Here is a 19,916-nt window from a genome sequence, read left to right as displayed (position 1 = left end):
AGAGGTAAACTGCCTGCCCTATCTTGAGCTTATTCCTCTCACTTATGGAGGCTGATATTGCAGCATATCCAGTAAAAACTGGTACATCAGGATCATGGAGAACCTGACAGTCAAATTTCTGTAACTCGTGAAAAGATCCTTTGCATTGACTCAATCCCCCCAAACCAGTAAGAAATCAAGGTGTGGCCTGAGGTCTTGCTACCATATCCTTTGTCTACCACAGGAGGGGGTCCCTTTGAGGGCCACTTGGGAGATTTATAACTTCAGAAAATCTCAAACGCTAGACTGAGGTAAAACCCCTCAACTTGGCCTGAAGCCCAGTTGATACCAATTGATTAAAAAAAAAAATCAGGCCCAGCCGGGGAAATGTGAATAGGTGTGTCTTTCTAAGATTACTCTGTTGCAGGGTTGAGGCTTGGGGCAGGAAACAATCTTTCATCAGTATTATCTGGGATTATGGGGATTGATCAAATGCTGTTTCTCTCTGGTAAACACTACCCCCAAATGAACATCTGCACAGCTGTTATGTTTTTGTTGAACAAGATTGGTAGTTAACTGAAGCCTGAAAACTTAACTCGCCCTTTGACCTGTTTATCACCCACAGCAAATATCTCCATGTTCTCAGCAAACTGACACCATTAAATTCAATCATCCTTGATTTAATAATTCATGAGTTACATAATACCCTTCCCATTAACGATCATCTCCCCAAAATTGGTCTGTATTTCTATCATTGCCCTTCTTGCAAGGACTTTGTCCTGTTTCTCCTGTCAAATACCTAGTTCCTTTAGGACAGGCTAACGGTCACCTTAGTCTCTAAACCTCCGGAGCTTATCACAATGTTAGGTACATGGTGGACTACTAAATATTTGTTGAGTAAATTAATCAGATACTGAATTGTCTCTTATGTATAATTTTTTTTGGGGAAATCCACCTTAACTCTACAAAGCTAAACTCAATTCAAGACCTAAAAACAGGACATCAGTAAGACTAAAACTTTTCCTTTTGCTTACCTTTTCAATGATCTTGAAAAATACATTGATTTTTAAATGTTTTAGCTGATAAATACAAAAATAACTACATTTGGAAGACTGTGAGCATTTAGAAAAACACTAAATTCTAAGAATTTAATGGGAAATAGGCACAATTCTGGAAATAAAAAATATAGAAAAAACTCTCCAAACTTACTAGATATTATCTAGCTCTTCACTTAGTAAAGTTTCAATAAAATGGTAATTCAGAAATGATGGTGTGAAGCCTAAGGACACCCACACACTCAAGTACTAGAGGAGTAACTGTGTATGTGTACATACATAAGTACAATACATATATAAACTCAAATTACCTTTATACCTTTCTATTCACTTTTAAGAATATATATTTTAAGGAATCAAAATGTTGAATCGATGTGGTATGACTAAGAAGAACAAGGCTTTATCACATACTAGGTATGGAATCTTCACCAAAATATTAAATTTCTGGGCTCAGTTTCTTATTCAGTGAAATGGTGATTTGAAAAGGCTGGGGGTGGGGGAAACAGTACCTACAGGGTTGGTGTAAAGATTAAATGAGAATATATTAGTGTTTAGAACATATTAAATAATGTTAAATGTTATTTTTCCATATCAGAAATCATAAAAGAGTAACTAAAAAAATTATGGTAAATTCATATAATGGCATATTACAGTCTTAAAAAGTAATTTTTATAACATTTTTAATGATGTTAGAGATGCATGTATTAAATAAAACATGAAAAAGATAAAATTATGGTATGATTTCAATTATGTAAAAAATATATCAATATATAGGAAATGATCTAGCAGAAAATATACCAAAGATTATAACTGATTACTTTAGGTAGTAGAATTTCACCTGTTTGCTATTGTTTTTCCCTATATTTTTCTAGCATTGTTTTTATGACTTGTAAAATTGGAAAACATCATACTTTTATAAGGTCAAAATAAAGTAACAAATAGCAAATTTAAAAAATTTATAGAAATGCTCAACTATTCATACGTAAATGATATAATACAGAAATTATGGTGGCTTTCCAAAACTCAATTATTTACTGTGGAATTTACAAATATAGAGCATTGTATTGATGCAAAATAAACATTACAGGGAACATAAAGCAGTAAATATCCCTTGTTTGAATCTGTTTACAAACTTGCGTGTGAAATTTGGCACTAGCAGTGTGCTCCCTGACTAAAAATGGTTCACATTCTACTTAGGCAAGCCTCTCCCACCCCCAGCAACATGTTTTAGGGCCCAGTTTATTTGAGCCAGAATTCCCTTTTTATGCTGAATGAGCAGTGGGCCTTGCTAGGAACTCTTAGAACTATGCCTTCTCCCAGCTTACTCCACACTCCAGCAGCTTTTACCTTTTCTATCCTTCAAACTACAAATTTCTCATCCTTTTGCAAATTTTCAAAGGGAAGAACTCCTCCAGCAGATTATAGTAAGGAGAAAGAAGATATTCCCTTCACTCAAAAGAAACTTTGCAAATGCTTTTCAATTCTTTATACACAAATTTCCCCCCTTCTTGAATAGCTTTAGAGCCTATGTGCCTCAACTCTTTACCTTTCAGATTACCTTACCTTTTTATTAGTCCAAAACACCATCTTGGTTTCAATGAACGTACCCTCACAGCACTCAGCCTATTAAGTATATACACATCAAGTCTATATAACTATCATTCCAGACTCTAACAGTTTTTAATAACAACAGTACTAAGGAGAATAAACAATCACAATTATAACAGACTTCAGAAAACTGTTCATATTCTTAACACAGTTCTCCTTTGGGGCAAACTGCAAAGAAACTTATTGTTAATGAATCAACATTTCCATCGAAGCAGTACTGAGTTAGACATTAAGCACTTGAGCAATGTTGCTAAAAACCCATCCTAGCTAGTATGTATCAGCTGTTCATCTAAACACCCACCCACACTTTATTAATCAGGAACTCCCCAGATGTTAATAGATTTGGCTGCTCAATCTTCACCGTAAAAGCTATCCTCATAATCACCTATCAGTTTAGCCAACCCCAAACTTTACAAATTAATACAACACAATCTAAATGCACCATAAATTTATATTTGTTAATATTGGTATTAGAACATTTAAACATTTCAAACTACATAAAAATATGACAAACAATATAAAATAGAAAGAAATTTTTTGACAATTTACTTCCAAAACATCACTGTTTCCTATAATGCAACAAGACAGCTTACACAATTTTCCAGAAAACATAGTGTTTTCAGTGGAGTGTGATCAACAAAAATCAGCACAGTCCCACACAATAATGTCTCCAATTTATTATCTTTTCCACAGTACAAATTTTTCACAAACTGTAAATCCTTTGCAGTTATTCAAAGTCTGTAAACAAGTGCCTGAATCCTCATATCTACCCTCTCAGTTTAAGATTGTGAATGTTTTAAGTCCTTCAATCAAGTTTCAGTTCTTCCACTTTCATAAGGAATCAAGAGCCTTCTGTCTTTAAATTATTTATATTTTATCATACAGCCTGCAATGCAGTAAATCACAGTGAAAGCCCTGGGGAAAAAAAAAAAAAACCAAGAAGATCTTTACAGCAGGACTTGAAACTTTATAATATTAAATGCATTTAAAGAAGCTTCCCATAATAAAAGCGTGGGTTTTCATTTCCAGAAATCAAGTCAATTAGAAATGCTAGGTTCTACTTAAAAACCCATTTTGATCTAAAAATGAAAACAGTCCCCAATCCATAGTCATTTTATAAACTCTATGCAGTTTCACTTTGCAGAGATTTTTTTTTTTTTCCAGTCTGGAAAACAGTAGTGCAATTAGTTTTTATTTCTTTTAAGTTATTTAGTCCAAGATGTAAATAGCTCTGTGGAAAGATAAGAAGATGCTCTGGTAAACAAGAATTTTTGCAAGCCCATGCTGGCTTACTAGTCCATTAAAGCGTGTAAGTCCATAGTGGCTTTCAACAAAATATTGTATATACATCACTAAAACAAAGCAAAAATAAATAGGCAGAAATGACTGTAAACTGTCTCATCTCTTAATGATTTTTCAGTAATAACTGGCTTGACGAACTGATTATAGAGTCATTTAAATAAGCAGACAGTAGACAGTTGCCCTTAGGGACATTCCACTATGGCATCCAGTCTGGAAAGCCCCACAGGAGTTACATTCCTAAAATTAAAACAACAGAGGGTTTGGAGGGTAGGAGATAAAAGTTTAAAGATGCCACTTGAAGGGACTCTCCATCAAGTCAAGTCAGTTCACTTAGACTTCTTCTTAAAAAGGCTTTTAATTTTTGATGGCTTTTTGCTTTTCTCTCCATTATGACAAAGGTCATGCGGGATGCTGCTTATCCGGGCAACATTTGGGGCTTCCTGAGCTGGTTTGCCCTCGTTGCCAGCTGAGGAACAAGACGTGTGGCGAGCTTTAGGCACCGGGATGCCACTGGAAAGCTGGTTCATGCTACAGGATTTCTCCAAGATGCCATTGTACACTTTGCTCGCGGGACTGAAGATCATGCTCTTGGTTTCTGTCAGGCCCGCGCAGTCAGGAGAGCCCCGAGAGACATCTGCGGTGATGGGGGAGTCTCCTCTGGACGAATCCTCGAGGGAGAGCTCATCTCTTGATATCTTTCGAGGAGACAACGTTTGGTATATCTCAAGGCTCGAAGGAGGAGACTGTTTCCTTCCAATGGAAGAATTTAAGGAGTCACATTCTGAAGCTGTGTCTGGCACCTCCCTGCATGACAGAGGCAAAGGTAAAACTTTTAAATTGGCGTGTTCTAACAAGTACCAGCACACATTCTAAATAATTCTAACTAAATTTCCATCGCTTCATATCTATCAAAATTTAAAAGGGGGTGGGTAGGCAGATGCTAAATTTCTATACACATTTCAACAAAATTAGAAAACTACTACTTTAAATCACACAACATTGAAACTCAATGTTGAATTTTTAACAAAAACTAAAATGAGATCTTACATCTAAGAAATGTGGTAATTTAAGTTACACCTTTTTTACTTGTCACAAATATTTTTTCTTATCATTTCAGCTACTTTTGTGTTTTGTCTCAAAACAGTATTTTTCTTTCTAGGTAATATATAGTTCACATATTTGAAAAGATCAATTTTAGTCACTACCTCGACCTTTAAGTTTTCAGTCATTAAATCATGAAATGTGGCTTCCTAAGAAAGGAAAAAAAGGAATATATAGCAAGCTAAATGTAAGTACACTGAAATTAAAAAAAAAAAAAAAGAGGGATGAGTTGCATGCAATAAGGTGGGGGAGTGGAAGGGAGGTGAAAGGCAATTAAAAAAGGCTTCTCAAAAATAGACATTTAATAAATCCTCAGAGGTTTATTCTTTTGTGAAATTTTTCTGGTTTTGCCACAGTAGAAAAAGTTTTCAACTCTAATGCTATCATTCATTCCTTCAAAACGTACCTCAAATCCACCACTTCTTACCTCCCCATTGTTACCAGCCCTTTTCCTTAACCACCATGAAGTCACCTCACTACTATAACAGCTTCCTAATTGGTCTCCCTGCTTCTTTTTTAAAAAATTTTTATTGTGGTAATATTAGTTTATTAATATTAAACTTTTAGTATACAGCATAGTTTGACATCTGTATATATCACGAGCACCACCAAAAGTCAAATTTTTAGCCAACACCATACAACTGACCCCCTTCACCTGTTCTGCCTACTCCCCAAACCTCTTTCTCCTGTGGAAACAAACCACTACCTGTTCTCTGATTCCGTTTTCATTCCTCCTTCTTATTTGCTTCTCTACACAATCATTAAAGTGGTTTTAAAAAACTCAAAGTAACATCATCACCTTCCTCAAAACTTTCCATTTTCTTCTCATACTCATATTAAAATCCAAAGGGTTTTAACCCAAAATGGCCTACACTGCACACCCTGCCATCCTCTGCCTCATTCCACCAAAGCTTCCTTGCTCCTCTCACAGGTCAATCCTGTGACTCCCTCTGGATCTTGGCACTTGCTGTCCCCTGTCTCACAGTTCCGCTCTCTTCCATCTCCCGTGGCTTACTTCGGGTCACTACTCAAATGTTGTCCCTTTTGGGGTGACTCCTTGGCCCTCACATCTGAAACAGCATTCCTTTCCATTCACCTGTGTTTAGCAGCCCTGAACTTACCACACCTAAAAATGATACTTTATGTGAACTTGTATATAAGTCAGTTTCCCCAGAAGAAAGGAAATTTAATGAGGACAGGGAGTCTTAGTAACATCTATGTTATCTGCACTGGAATAGTGGCAAGCTCACGATGGGTGTTTAGTAAATAGTGATGGATCAATGTAATGAATGAATGAAATGAGGACTTGAAGAAAAAGAATATCGTATTTTTTTTAATGTGCCATGCCTGACATCAAAAAATGTTCACTCTATGAGAGAAATGGTTAAGAAACAAAACAGGAGAGTTGAAGTTAAAAGTAACCAGAAAAAAAATGAAGTAGGGAAAGGATGAAAGCTTAAAACAAGGCAGACAGTGCTTAGAACAGAGCACAGAGGCTCACAATCCACTGGCGAGGATGAAGCCAGGACATTGTCTCACTTGTCTTGGCAGCTCAAGCTAACAGCAAGTGCACAGCACGCAGCAAAGACTAAATTCCTATTTATAGAATGAATGAACTGAACAATCTATCCTTGCATGACCTATGGCTGCTATTATTACTCATAACATACATGTTTTAGGTATGTATTAGACTGCTGAATATATTGTTACTTCTAAGTACTTCACTCACACATGCATGTGAAGATTGTTTTTATTACACTACAAGCTTTCAGAGGTACAAAATCCCCTGGAATGGTTTCATATTACACAGTGACATGTACTGCATAATTTTCAAGAGCTGGTAAAGGGAAGTGCTAACAGAGGAGAAGAGGCAGTACAGAGAGAAAGAAATGATCAGATGCAGAAATCAATCTTAGGTATGGACTTTCCTGCAAGGCCTCCTTCTGGGGTGGATGTTCATAAGTTGAATAGCATAGATCACTGTTTGCTGACGCTATTCAGATTCCAGAGAGAGAAAATGATTTAGTTACATTTTAGTGAGTTTACTTCGTATTCTGCTATGTGGTTTGGCTACTTTGTGTGTGAAATTCTAAGCTACGTTAAAAATATTTCAGGAACTAGTCTCCAAAATCTGAAAAATGTGTGAAAAGAATTCTGATCTAAGTTAGGAAACCTGGATTTCTATCATGGTTCTGCCATTTAATCAACTGTACGAACTTGGGCAAGTCAATTAAGTTCTTTAGGTCTCAATTTTCCTGTTAAAGTAAGAGAATTTAATTAATCTCTAACATTACTTCTAGTTCTAACATTCTAGTTCCAAAACAAATAATCCCAAGTTTTACAGTTTTATATTGCAAGGGTATGCAAAAAAAGCTAATCATAAAGTGCTACTAAGCAAAGCTGCATCAAAATCTCCATTGCAATGAAGACACAAAATTTGGATTATCTCCTTAGGCATATGCTATAAATAAACGATCACTTGGCAATCGTAAATTTTACTTCTACTAGGTGAAATAACATATAAAAAATGATTATTAGATGGTGATGTCAACTAAAAACACCACATGACAAGAGACAACAAGGGATCATTTAGAGCATCCAGTCCATTCCCTTTGATTTGTTTTTCACATGAAGAGAGTATGACTTTGGGGCCAGGTGGCTACCAAGTGTCTAAATTAGAAACTAACACCTGTCTTTCTGTCACTTAATACCATATGGTTTCAAAAGAGGAATGTGGTTTAAAAAGAAAAATCCTTAATAGCAACAGGCTTACAGAGCTCTGCAGTCCTTAAGGTGGATGAGAATACACTGCCGCTACACCTATTTTGTAGAAATGATTAAATAATAATTTTCTCCTTTCAGTTGCTGGCATTTCCTGAAGTCTATGGCATCTGATACTTCTTGTTTACTAGCAACTACTGGCACATAACAGAATAATTAGGTGACAACACACTTTCAAAACTCAGTCGTATTTGATAGTTCTTTGTGCTCAAGCATATTAAGCTCATGCCTTTCTATTTTACAAATAAAACTATATGGAAGACAAATTTACCTTCTGAGACTTGAGTCAATTGTGTGTAATGACCACAATTGTGTGTAATGACTGCTATTATACTCAAAATATCTATGTTTGTGGTAGAGAGAATTCTAAGATGGTCACCAAATTCCCAGCCCCAGGATAGACATTATCTTCTTCAGCTACTTATCCAATTAAATATTAAAATAGGTGCTGCTGTGAAGGGATTTTTGCCATGTAATTAAGGTCCAAACCTGTCAGTCTTAATATTGAGAGATTTCTATTGAACTAAGTCTTTTAAATTTGGGTATAGAGAGAGATCAAAGACAAAAGTGAGAGATGCAAAGCAATGAAGGGATTTGATAGAAGAGAAATTCTCTGTTGCAAGCTCCAAAGACAGAGGTCACATGGAGAGAACAGCCAGCAGCTGGCAGGAACTGAGAGCAGCCCCCACTGACAGTAAGACAGAATCAAGGGCCCTGTGCCCCTGCCACAGGCAGGCAAATGCTGACACAATCAAGTGAACTCTGAGGAGGTTCCAAAACCCCAGATGAGAATGCAGCGCAGCCAGAATCTTGGTTTGAGACTTGGGAAAGCGTGAGCAGAGAACCTGGCCACATAGGCTTAGACACTGACATAAAGAACAGAGAGCTAATAAATGGGGGTTGTTTGAAGCCACTAAGTTTGTGGTAACTTGTTATGCATCAAGAAAAAAGTGACAGGCCACATCACTGCCACCCGCCACCCCCCCACCCACCCCCACCCCCGCGTCACTGCCACCCAGCCCAACACCTAGGGCAGTGGTCTGCTCACAGCCAATACCATTGCTTCTCAGCGGAGAAGTAAATGGCCTCCTCCTCCTCTTCATTTCGATAGAGCGCGGGGCAACTTGACACCGACAGGATGTCTGGATCAGGGGAAGGCAACGAATGCTGCGTGTGCTGGGCAAGCCGCGGGTGCGCAGAGAGCGGGGCGTGCAGAGGGAGCTGCGCGCGCTGAGACTGTGGCGAGGCCGGCACGATGCTGCGGCGCGAGCGACACAGGCTGCTGCTTCTGGCCAGTGACCCCGCGGGTTTGGCCATGGTCCCTGGATAAGCAAAATACTCATGAAATCCACTGCTCCTTGAATACATGCTACAGACACATACACGAGAACGGGTGCTAGAATGTGTCACCATTTACCTACCTTCGTTGGTGACTGCACAATTATTACCATCCTCTATACCTACACTGATTCTTAGGAAAGTTAAGAAATAAGAAGCAACCATTTAATAGAAATGAAAACAGGTCTGAAAAATAAACAGAAGTGAACATGAACATGAGCCTTTAATATAACATTTGATATTATTAACCGCAAGGCTAAAAATTTGCCCCCAACAACAAATCTTCAAATTTAAAAAATCCAATATGGCCTACTTGTAAGGACTTTGTACTTTGTTGCAAAGCTCTGTATGAATTTTAACATCTAAAGAGGAAAACTGTAAGTAAAAAATAGACTGGATTTTCAACAGATTCCTTGATATCTCACAATTTGTTTGCTTAAAAATTTTTAATCAAGAATCATTATGAACAGACATTTCAGTGTGTCCAAAGAAGACACACCAGGGGTCAAGAGATACATGAAGTATTGTTCATCATTACTTATTACTAGAGCAATGAGCTATCACCTCACATATATGAGAATGGTTATTTTCCAAAAGACAAGAAACATGTTGAAGAGAATGAGGAGAAAGGAAAAAAACCCTTATACACTGTTTGTGGGAATATAATTGGGTGCAGCATTATGGAAAGCAGTGTGGAGAGTTGTCAAGAAATTAAAAAAAGAAACACCATTCAATCCAATTGTCCTATATTTGGGTATTTACCCCCCAAAATACAAAAACACTAATTCAAAAAGACATGACCCCCTATATATATTGCAGCATTAGGTAGCAAAGAGCTGCAAACAACCCAAGTGCCTATTGATTGATGATTGAATAAAGAAGATGTGTCATATACACACAACAGAATACCATTTGGCTATTAAAACAAAAAAGAAAAGATGAAATCCTGCTCTATGCAACAATATGGACGACCCCAGAGGGAATCATGCCCAGTGAAGAAAGCCAGACAGAGAAAAAGCACTAAGCTTTCACCATATGTGGTATATAGAGAAAATAAACAAGAGAATTAAGAAAAACAAAAAATACACTTTTGGACTATAAAGTCAATTAGTGGTTACCAGAAGGAAAGAAGGGGAGAGGGTGAGGAAATCAGGAAAAACAGGTCAATGGCATGGTGATGGGACAGATATGGACCTCCAGCAAACGAACTTAATTGTGGTATATACACATTGATTCTTAGCGATGAATACTGGAACAGAGAAGAAAAGTAAAATTCAGAAGAAAATGGCTAATAGTTTTTTATAATTGATCGAAAGAAAAGGCTATTTTAACTATTTTATATCATGTATGATTAATTTCCTTTGCATTTCATTAATCAAAGGATATCTATTATAGCTATTTTGATATCTGATAACACAGACTTAAAGGCAAAAGTATTAGCCATAAAGTAGTCTCCATATTATTATAAAGGGAAAAGTTAAACAGCTACTACATCTGAACCTCAAAATATATAGTTTGAACCTGAATAATTTGATTCAAACTATATAACAAAAATGAGCACAATTTTAAGTTGATAAATGAGAGATTTTAACAAACATCTCTCTGCAACTGAGAAAAAAGCAGAGAAAAATAGTTAAGTATAAATTCTTAACTAATACAGTATATTGTCTCTATAAGAGTAGAAAATGGGGCCTCCCTCGTGGCCTAGGGGTTAAGTCTCAGCAGTATCATCCCTAAGGCCTGCGTTTGATATCCAGCCAGGAAGATCCCACATATAGCACAGCAGACCTCTCCTGTCTTGCCCGCTGCTCCTCTTAGCAGTGTATTTCAGTAAATCCACCTGTTCTACTCCGCACTCTGTCTCTGGTGAATCCTCACACCTCCACCCCTCTGCAACTCTGGCCTATACCACATTTCTTCTATGCAAAAAAAAAAAAAAAGAGTAGAAAAGAATGTAATGGCTATGTTATGATACCAATATAACCTTGACACCAAAATCTAAGATAGTGTTGAGGAGGAAAATTATTGGCTAAATTACGATTAAAGATGTAAAAACCTCCAAATATTCCAAAACAAATCCAATTTATTATAAAAATAGTACATTGTGACAAAAAATAGTTCTAATAACATCAAAGGAATTTATTTAAACAGATTATAATTTGATAAAATAAATACAAATAAAAGGAGATCAACTCAAAGTATGTAGAATAATTTGGTAAAATTTAGTCATTGACTTAAATGAAAATCTATTATCAGCAAAATAGAAGATGTAATTTCATTTAGTTAAAAGAAAAAAAAACATACTTCAAGGTGAAATATTGGAAGCATTCTCTTGACAATCGTTACTGCCTATAATCACCATTTTTATTTAACATTTTACTGGTGAGCTGAGATTGGACAATAGGGGGTTAAGACATAAGGATAAGGAAGGAAAAAGCAAATCATTATTACTGTCCACACACAAAAAAAATTCTCATAACAGAATTCAGTATTTCTAAATATAAAATCAGTTCACCAACAACCTTTCCTTAAATATATCAGCAACAAGCAATATGAAGTATTAATTTCCTCTAAAGGTAACATGTATTACTACCAAAAAAAAATCTACAAAGGTCTTAGAAATTAATCACTTAAAAAAGGGCAAAAGCGCATGCAAGAGCTATGCAAATAAAATTATGGATTTAAAGATATATAAGCAATCTCAAAAAATGGAATTTATCAGCATCAATTCTTACAAATAAAGCTACAAATTCAAAGACATTCTAAGTAAAAAGCCCAATGCAACTTTTCCACAATGGAATGGAATTCCATAAATTGATCCTAACAGTCATAAGAACATTTGATCAGTAACAGCAATTCTGAATTTGAATAATAAAAAAATATTTCAACTATCAAATACCAACAATGACTACAAAGCAATATATAAAAACGAAAGCAGAATGGGACCAGTCGAACAAAATAGCAGGCCTGGAAACATTTGTAAGTCTAAGGAAAGCAGCAATAGTATTCCAACTCAGCAGGATAGAGCTGGAATGAGGATAGGATAACTGTTTACATATATATATTATATATATATATATATATATTTAGATTGTTATCTCACAATAAGAACAAAAATAACTTCCAGGTGGACTAAAAGACTAAGGGATTAAAGTAAAACTTTTAGGAGCTCAAACAACAATCTATCATTTTTTGAAAAAGACATTATAAGCACAAATCAGATTTATAAATTAAAGAAAAATAACAGTACAGTTAAAAAAAAAAAGTCTGTAACATGGTATCTGTAACCCTCAAATAACCAGAAAAAAAATATATATATATGAGAAACTCTTACAGATCAATAAGAAATGTGGAGGGATTCCACAGCAGTAACACGCAACTCAGAGAGGAAGAAACATGAATGACAAATGCCAAAAGAAATGGTATTCTACCATTCATTAGTAATCAAGGAAATAAAAATATTAGTAACAGTAAGCAACATATCACATCTATTCAGTTACAAAACAATCTTATTATTCCAAATATTGGTGATGATACAAGCAGAGAGTCTTATAAATGGTGGGTGTGCAAAGTGATGGAATCATATGGAGAGCAACTTGGCAGAAACAAGTAAGAGCTGTCTTCCCATGCACCCAGCAATCCATTTCTATGTGTCCACCTAGAGAAACTCAAAGTTATGTACAAGGAAAGACAGAAAAGGACGCTTATTGCAGTACTGTTTGTAAGGAGAAAAAGGCAGAAAGACTGTATCTCAGTAGAAAAATTAATAAACTGGTTTATTATCACAATAAATAAATATATACACTGTGGTTAGCTCAAACAGTTACAGTGTCAACTGTTAATTCACGGCCGTTAATAATATCATATAATCTCCATATAACTAATTATATACATAATTCATACACAATCTGTATGTAAATACGAGAAGTTTCTAAAGCATGCATTTGAACAAAGAGTTATAAAACCATACCTACAGTTTGATGGAGTTTATGTAAATTAAATACACAACAACTGCATCTGTTGGTTAAGGTTATATCTTTATGTAAAGAAAGTACAACAGGATTTATAAAACAAAACACATTACAACTTTAGGTTAGTGGGAAGGGTGGGTTTAGCTGTACCAGTAATGACTTATTTCAGAGGAAACAGGAGTAAGGCAAAATGTTCACATCTGTTTCTTTGTGGCAGGTAAACATAGTATTTTCCGTATTTTAAAGTACATATAAGGGCTTTATATACATATAACAACAGTATGTTTAATGGTATATATTAAAGGGCTCTAGTATTGTATATATAAGAAATTTTCAATAAATTACTACTATATATGCCCACTATGACTATTCAGCAGATACTATAAAAATAATAGAAAACAACTCTCCTGTTTTCCTAGACACACAAATTTATCCTCTGATATTTTGTCTCTCTTTTTTTACACATAAACACAGACAATATTACTCTGTGTATAGTTTTACAATCTTTCAATTTGTTCTTCAACACTAGAGGTATATTTCCTTGTCATTATTTCACCCTTACACAATTTACACATACCAATTGTGAAAATTTAAAACTGCTCAAGAGAGTGTATCATGACAAGCCTTTATGTTATTCTAGACACTAGTCCTACTGCCAAGAATTTCATCCTCACCAGGTCCAACAAGTAGCTTCTGTAACTCAGTAGAGTTACTGCCACCGCTGTGCCACTAGGTGGAAGCAGAGCTCTCAAACTGTAACCTTCAGCAAGGGTTATTTTTCAGAGATAGTAAAGATAGTAAATTTGGTCACAACATCTCTAAAATATCAAACTAATTTTAAAATTAACGCTTGCACTTTTTTATATTTAATAGTTCAAATTTTCCTATGTACCACAATCACAGCCATACCAAAGAGTTCAATGCACAGCATTACTTTAAAAAAAAAAAAAAGGCAGAGGAAAAAAACCCAGTGAATTTAGGGAATACATCTTTATGCATACTTGTGATATTGAGTAATTATGAATTCTAAGAAGGAAATGACCTCTTAAAAAGCTATTATTTTCAAACAAAATTATATACTCACGAATTAGTCTTGCCTTTGACAAGTTTAAGAACATAAAATTCAAGGATACAAAATTTGATCACAAACTAACCAGCTGGCCAGAGCTAGACCCATCACTATCTCACAGTGGGAGGCAAGCGAGCTGAGGTCACTCGCTACCAGTATTTGCTGCATTTACAATTTGTCCTCTCCCTCCTCTTGCTGCCTCCCCTGCCTGTGTTATCTATCTGCCATTAAACCGAGAAATAAACCACAAGCACATGCTCACTATTCATTTGTATATTTAGGACTTTATTTCATAAAACTATCTTTATTTTTTTTTTTTTTAGATTTATTTATTTATTTATTTATTTATTTATTTATTTATTTATTTATTTATTTATTTATACAAGTACTGGGTACAGTCAGAAGTGCGGAAGGATGAGAGAATTCACCAGAGTCAGAGCGGGGAGCAGAGCAGGCAGAGGGACCGAAGTACACTGCTGAGGGGAGCAGCGGGCGGCAGGAGAGGTCTGCGCGCCATGTGGGACCCTCCTCTGGTGGCCGGGGAGCAGCCGGGGATCGAACCGGTGCCACAGAGGCCGCGGGCAGCTTCGCAACCCAGCGCTCAACCACTGCGCCACCGGGGAGGCCCTCATAAAACTATCTTTAAAAAGTAGAATTCTTTCTAAGTTGTGACTTCAGGAGAGTTGTAACAATTGAAGAGAAAATTTTGAACTGTAAATTGTTTCTATCATGATTTTCCTCAAACACTAAAATTTCCATGTAAGATTTCAACCTATTAATGATTAAATTCTGATGTCCATTGTTTGGAATCTTGTTCTCTCTACATGCTTTCAAATAGGTCACAAGGACTGGGAAAATGAACCATACGAACGACTGTAAGGTAAAGAGTCTTTCAAATTATTTCTAATATGAAAAACATGCCATTTTAATAAATTCAACTCTTTAACTTTGCAAAAAATCAAAATATTAAATAAATTCTAAAATTTATTAATAAAATTAAAAAATTTCACCTTCCTACTGAAATGTATTCTCTGCTATGAGAAATTTTCAAATGGAGCAGGTACCAAAGCAATGAAAACCACATATTTAAACTCCCTTTGGGAGGAGCCCCATTTGTATTTTGTATCCTTGCATTTTATGCTCTTAAACTTGTCAAATGCAAGACTAATTAATGAGTATATAAAATATTTCTAAACATAAACACAGTTTAATTTTGTTTAAAAGTAAATGGACTCAGTGCTTCATGAATTAAATACAGCACAATAATACTCTTTTAGTAAGAGGAGAAAATGAGAAAAGCAAAACAAAAAAAACAGAAGACTTTCCTGTGGGAAATAGCAACTCAAGTAAAATGTAGTCACACAGTTAGATTGTGGCAGAACTAGGACTGGAACCCAAGCTTCTGAGATCTTCTCCTAATTTTTACTTTTCATTACAGATTAAGCTGCCATTGGAATTGAGTTAGCATAAAAGATATTTGCCTGTGTGTGTGTGTGTGTACACGCGCACATATCTATATTCTCAAACAGTAAATACAAAAATTAAAGAATGATCAAAATTTTTCATACATTTCAGAGTCTTTGTTGAACTCACCACTTACCAGGAAATTGCGACACTATCGGGGGTGTGTCTTCATCTAAGTCATCAACTCCCCCAGCAATTGGATAGGGTGGAATGGAGACTCTGGGCATCACCACCCAGCTGTGATCAGAATAAAGGGAAGAAGTCAGGCTGGGCAGTCCCGAGTTATGGGCTATCTGAAAGCCACAGATTTTCTCAATTTGTTGCCAGCGAAAGAGTCGTTCTCGTAAACAAGTTGTCAGCTCGGAGAGAGCTTTCCTGGAAAAGTAAACATAAGAATTAGTTGTTGCATCAAAGAGTCTTTAACATACCACTGAAAAAAAGGCAAGCGCAGAGACAGAACATGGCAATTAACTAATTTCACGAAGAAAATATCCATTCTTTGGGTGAATACGAACTTTGTAATTATAAATGACTAAATGACAAATTAAAATATAAATTATTTACAAATTACTCATTTTAACACCATGAAAGTAAACAGCAAAAATAATGTTCTTACTTTGCTTCCAGAATTTTGTGGTCTACCTCATCGAGGGAGGAGCTATGTGCCACATGCAGAGTCCCAAAGACTGTGCTTCTCTTCTTTTTAATTTTCTCTGCCTAGAAACCCAAGGACAGGAAATAAGGCTAGGTTTGAGGAAAAAATATATAAACAAAGTTTATTTTGCTTTGACTATATCAATAATCATACATCAGAAGAGAATCAATAGTCAAGATACAATGCTATTTTCCAAAAAAGAAAACAGATGAAGGAGAAAGCATGCTTTCTTAAACTAGTCAGTAAATTCAAAACTTTGTTCTGGAATATGTTTCCCTTATTTCTATGGTTTAGGAAGACTTGAATCTTTTATTAAAACTAACAGAACAACATTAACTCTATCCTACTGCAAATGGAGGTGTTAGTGAATAAACTATACTTTTTTAAACAAGAAACAGATTAACACTTAATCTTATTTCACACAATTTAATAAGTCAGACATTAATTTCTAGTAACTACTAACCTGAATCAGATATGAAGCAGCAACCTAGAGGGAAAAAGCTCTGTATAAAACATTTATAATAATAATAGGAGTGATTTCTAAATGACATCAAGGTCATTTTGAAAGGTACGTATTTTTTTAAATACAGAAATTTAACTTTGTAGCCTAAGTTTATGACAACCAATTTATGCAATAAGCCAATTCATGAAAAGAATCTTAGATAACAAAAAGATCTGGGGATACAGATCTTTGTATCCCAACTCGTAAACCCCTTTGGAAATTTAGTAAATTTTCGAAGATTATAGTACCTCATCCTTAGCAATAGCTAATTGCATTTCAGCATTTTGTCTTTTAATATTGTAGTACTGTACTTCTACTTCATGTGTTAACTGAAGCCACTTCTGAAGGGCATCTGGAACAGACCAGCTGCTTCTTAGTTCAAATTCTTTCTCAGCCTTTTTAAGAGCCATTCGAACCTGGGAGGGAAGGAGGTAGGGAGAAAAGGGGAGAGGCAGGAAGGGGTGGGACAGAGTAGTGAGAGAGAGAGAGAAATTTCTCTTTTTAAAAGATAATAAAGATATTTTTTAAGAAATGAATTTTATTCCAAAATTACAACAAAAGTAATTTATTATGTTATTAATAAATATCTTCTTAAATCACAATGTCTAAAATAATACATTTCTAAGCTGAAGTGCACCTTAAACTCACTAAGCAAAGTTATAAAGTCAGAGGGTAGAGGAAGGGCATTTTACATATTTTAAGTTGCAACGTTAATTTTGTATTTTGTAATAGCCAGACCCACTAAGAGGAAAGAAAATCCAGGCCAGGGCATGTACAAACTAAAACTGACTATACTTTCTCACAATTCATTTTTTCTTTATGGAGTTAAGATATGAAAAAGTATGTTATAAGCATATCTGCCTATTGTAGTCTGTTTGACCAATTCTATTTAATCCACCGATTCTAATATGCCAAAAAATAGACAAGTCACCATTTGTAGACCCTATATGGATTTTAAGATATTAGCTTCTGAGTGAGTATGTACTTGATTAATTTCCACACGAAACTATGTGCAGTCCTCAGTGTAAGGATGTTCAAGTATTTCTTCCAGTGGCCCTTTGGAGGAGTCAGACAATAAACAGAAAACTAAAATGTTTAGTGAGTCAGGTGGTACTAAGCGCTAAGGATAAAGACTTTTTAAAAAATTAAATATATATATATATTGTAAAAGATTTATTTTTATTTATGTTTTATCTATTTGTTTATGCATACAAGAACTGGGGTGTAAGCCAGAGGTGCTGGGGGGTGGGGAGGTGGGTTTAGAGATTCACCAGAGACAGAGTGGAGAGCAGAACAGAGAGGCCTAATGAAATACACTGCTGAGAGGAGCAGCGGGCAAGACAGGAGAGGTCTGCTGTGCCATGTGGGTCAACTCCCTCGCCAGGGATCGAACTCTGGCCATAGCAGTGACAGCACTGGGACTCAACCCATAAATCACCGGGGAGGTCCAGAACGAAGACTCTTAAGGAAAGAAAATGCAGAGAAGGAAGAAACAACCTCTTCTGGGGTAGAAGAACTCAAGCTAAAGATGTGTAAAAATACATGATGGGATTTATGAAATGACATATGCACATGCAAGACCTTCTGACACAACAGTAAGTGAACTAAGGAGATCTTGCTTTTGGAGCTCTATAGCTGGCAAATTATTTTTCCTCAAAGATAAGTAAGGTAACTAAAACTCCATTCCCAAACTAACATGCAGAAAAATGTTTGATCTGAACAAACCCAACTTATTTAAATAAACTTTATCATGTGCCAGAATAAACTAAGAAAAGTACTACACACAAACTTTTGATAAAGAAAATGAACAGCTGTCAGATACTCTAGGAAGAAATTATGGAGAAAACTTTCAAAAATCCAAAAAAAAAAAGCTCACAGTGGGACACTAACAGCTTCTGCAGTTCAAAGCAGACATTAAAAGTAAGGGTAAGACAGCACGTGCTCACTGAAAACAAATCCTCAGCAACACTTGCCTTATATGACTCACTGTGCAATGTGCTTGGGACAATATGTTTAAGATGGCTAAGCTGGGGCATCCTTGCTATTCTCTCAGGAAGAGATCAGGTTCTGTGATGTGGAGTTGTAGTTATACTACAGGTCCTTTTTCTCACAAGATTTTAAAGTGAACATTTCTATACAATACTCATTGTTTAGGAAGTATAATGAGAAACTGAATAAATTTCACTTTTTCTCTAATTTTAAAAATTTTCCGGGCCTCCCCAGTGGTGCAGCGGTTGACACCGGGTTGCGAAGCTGCCCGCAGCCTCTGCAGCGCTGGTTTGATCCCTGGCTGCTCCACGGCCACTGGGTGAGGGTCCCACATGGCGCGCAGACCTCTCCTGCCGCCCGCTGCTCCCCTCAGCAGTGTGCTTCGGTCCTTCTGCCTGCTCTGCTCCCCGCTCTGGCTCTGGTGAATTCTCTCACCCTCCCGCGCTTCTGACTGTACCCAGTGCTTGTATAAATAAATAAATCTTTAAAAAAAAATTTTTTTCCTTAATATTATATCCACACATTATTTATAGAGTTCAACAAACATCTTTAATACAGAATTGATATATTTCTAGTATAAACTGAAGTTAAACATTGATTGACTGCCAAATAATGGCTCAAAAATTTGGAAGTTGTTACCCAGTTACAGCAACTATTTTAACTGTTTTGTGCCACTATTCAGTTTATCATTTGACCGAAATTCAAACCCTTAGTTTGAATAACACTGTCATTTACAGGGGAGTGGATGTAGTGAAAATTGAGTAACAACTTTTACAAATGAATTACTGGATTGTTTAAAAATATGGTAAAAATCCTTTGCATAAGAAAGTACTCATAACTGCAATAAGTAAAAAAACATAATGTCACAGAACAGGCTAAACATCTGAAAAACTGGCTTCTGGACCCAACTTTCTTACTATCTTTGTGAACTTTAGCATGTTTTTAACCTTCTTTTTATGACAGTCTATAGTCATAACTTGTCCTACTATAGGCTTCTTGAGACCTTAAAAACAAAATAATTTATGTGAAAAGTATTTAAACCACACAAAATATAAAGTGGTACTACCATCCACTCAGAAGTTCCTGTTTTAAGGAAAATATA

At 35.8% G+C, this 19,916-nt stretch overlaps 1 protein-coding gene across 3 annotated transcripts in view; it reads right to left on the bottom strand.

Moving 5' to 3' along the window:
- Positions 1-3,079: 3,079 nt before the first annotated feature.
- The window catches only part of STIM2 (stromal interaction molecule 2), a 109,588-nt gene continuing 92,751 nt past the window's right edge, over positions 3,080-19,916 (bottom strand). For 2 of the 3 annotated variants that reach the window (XM_037530419.2, XM_054688389.1), the window contains exons 8-13: positions 17,074-17,241; positions 16,787-16,810; positions 16,285-16,385; positions 15,805-16,043; positions 8,875-9,148; positions 3,080-4,748 (exon numbers count right to left, since the gene is read on the bottom strand). In XM_037530419.2, coding sequence (XP_037386316.2) covers positions 4,271-4,748; positions 8,875-9,148; positions 15,805-16,043; positions 16,285-16,385; positions 16,787-16,810; positions 17,074-17,241 — 1,284 coding nt within the window. In that variant the 3' untranslated portion in view covers positions 3,080-4,270. The remainder of the gene's footprint in view (positions 4,749-8,874; positions 9,149-15,804; positions 16,044-16,284; positions 16,386-16,786; positions 16,811-17,073; positions 17,242-19,916) is intronic. The other variant, XM_054688388.1, reaches the window with a different exon arrangement.

Source organism: Talpa occidentalis, unplaced genomic scaffold (assembly GCF_014898055.3).
Source record: "Talpa occidentalis isolate TD23 unplaced genomic scaffold, MPIMG_talOcc4v2.1 talOcc4.6, whole genome shotgun sequence".
NCBI lineage: Eukaryota > Metazoa > Chordata > Mammalia > Eulipotyphla > Talpidae > Talpa > Talpa occidentalis.
This window is presented reverse-complemented; position numbering and strand designations above follow the sequence as displayed.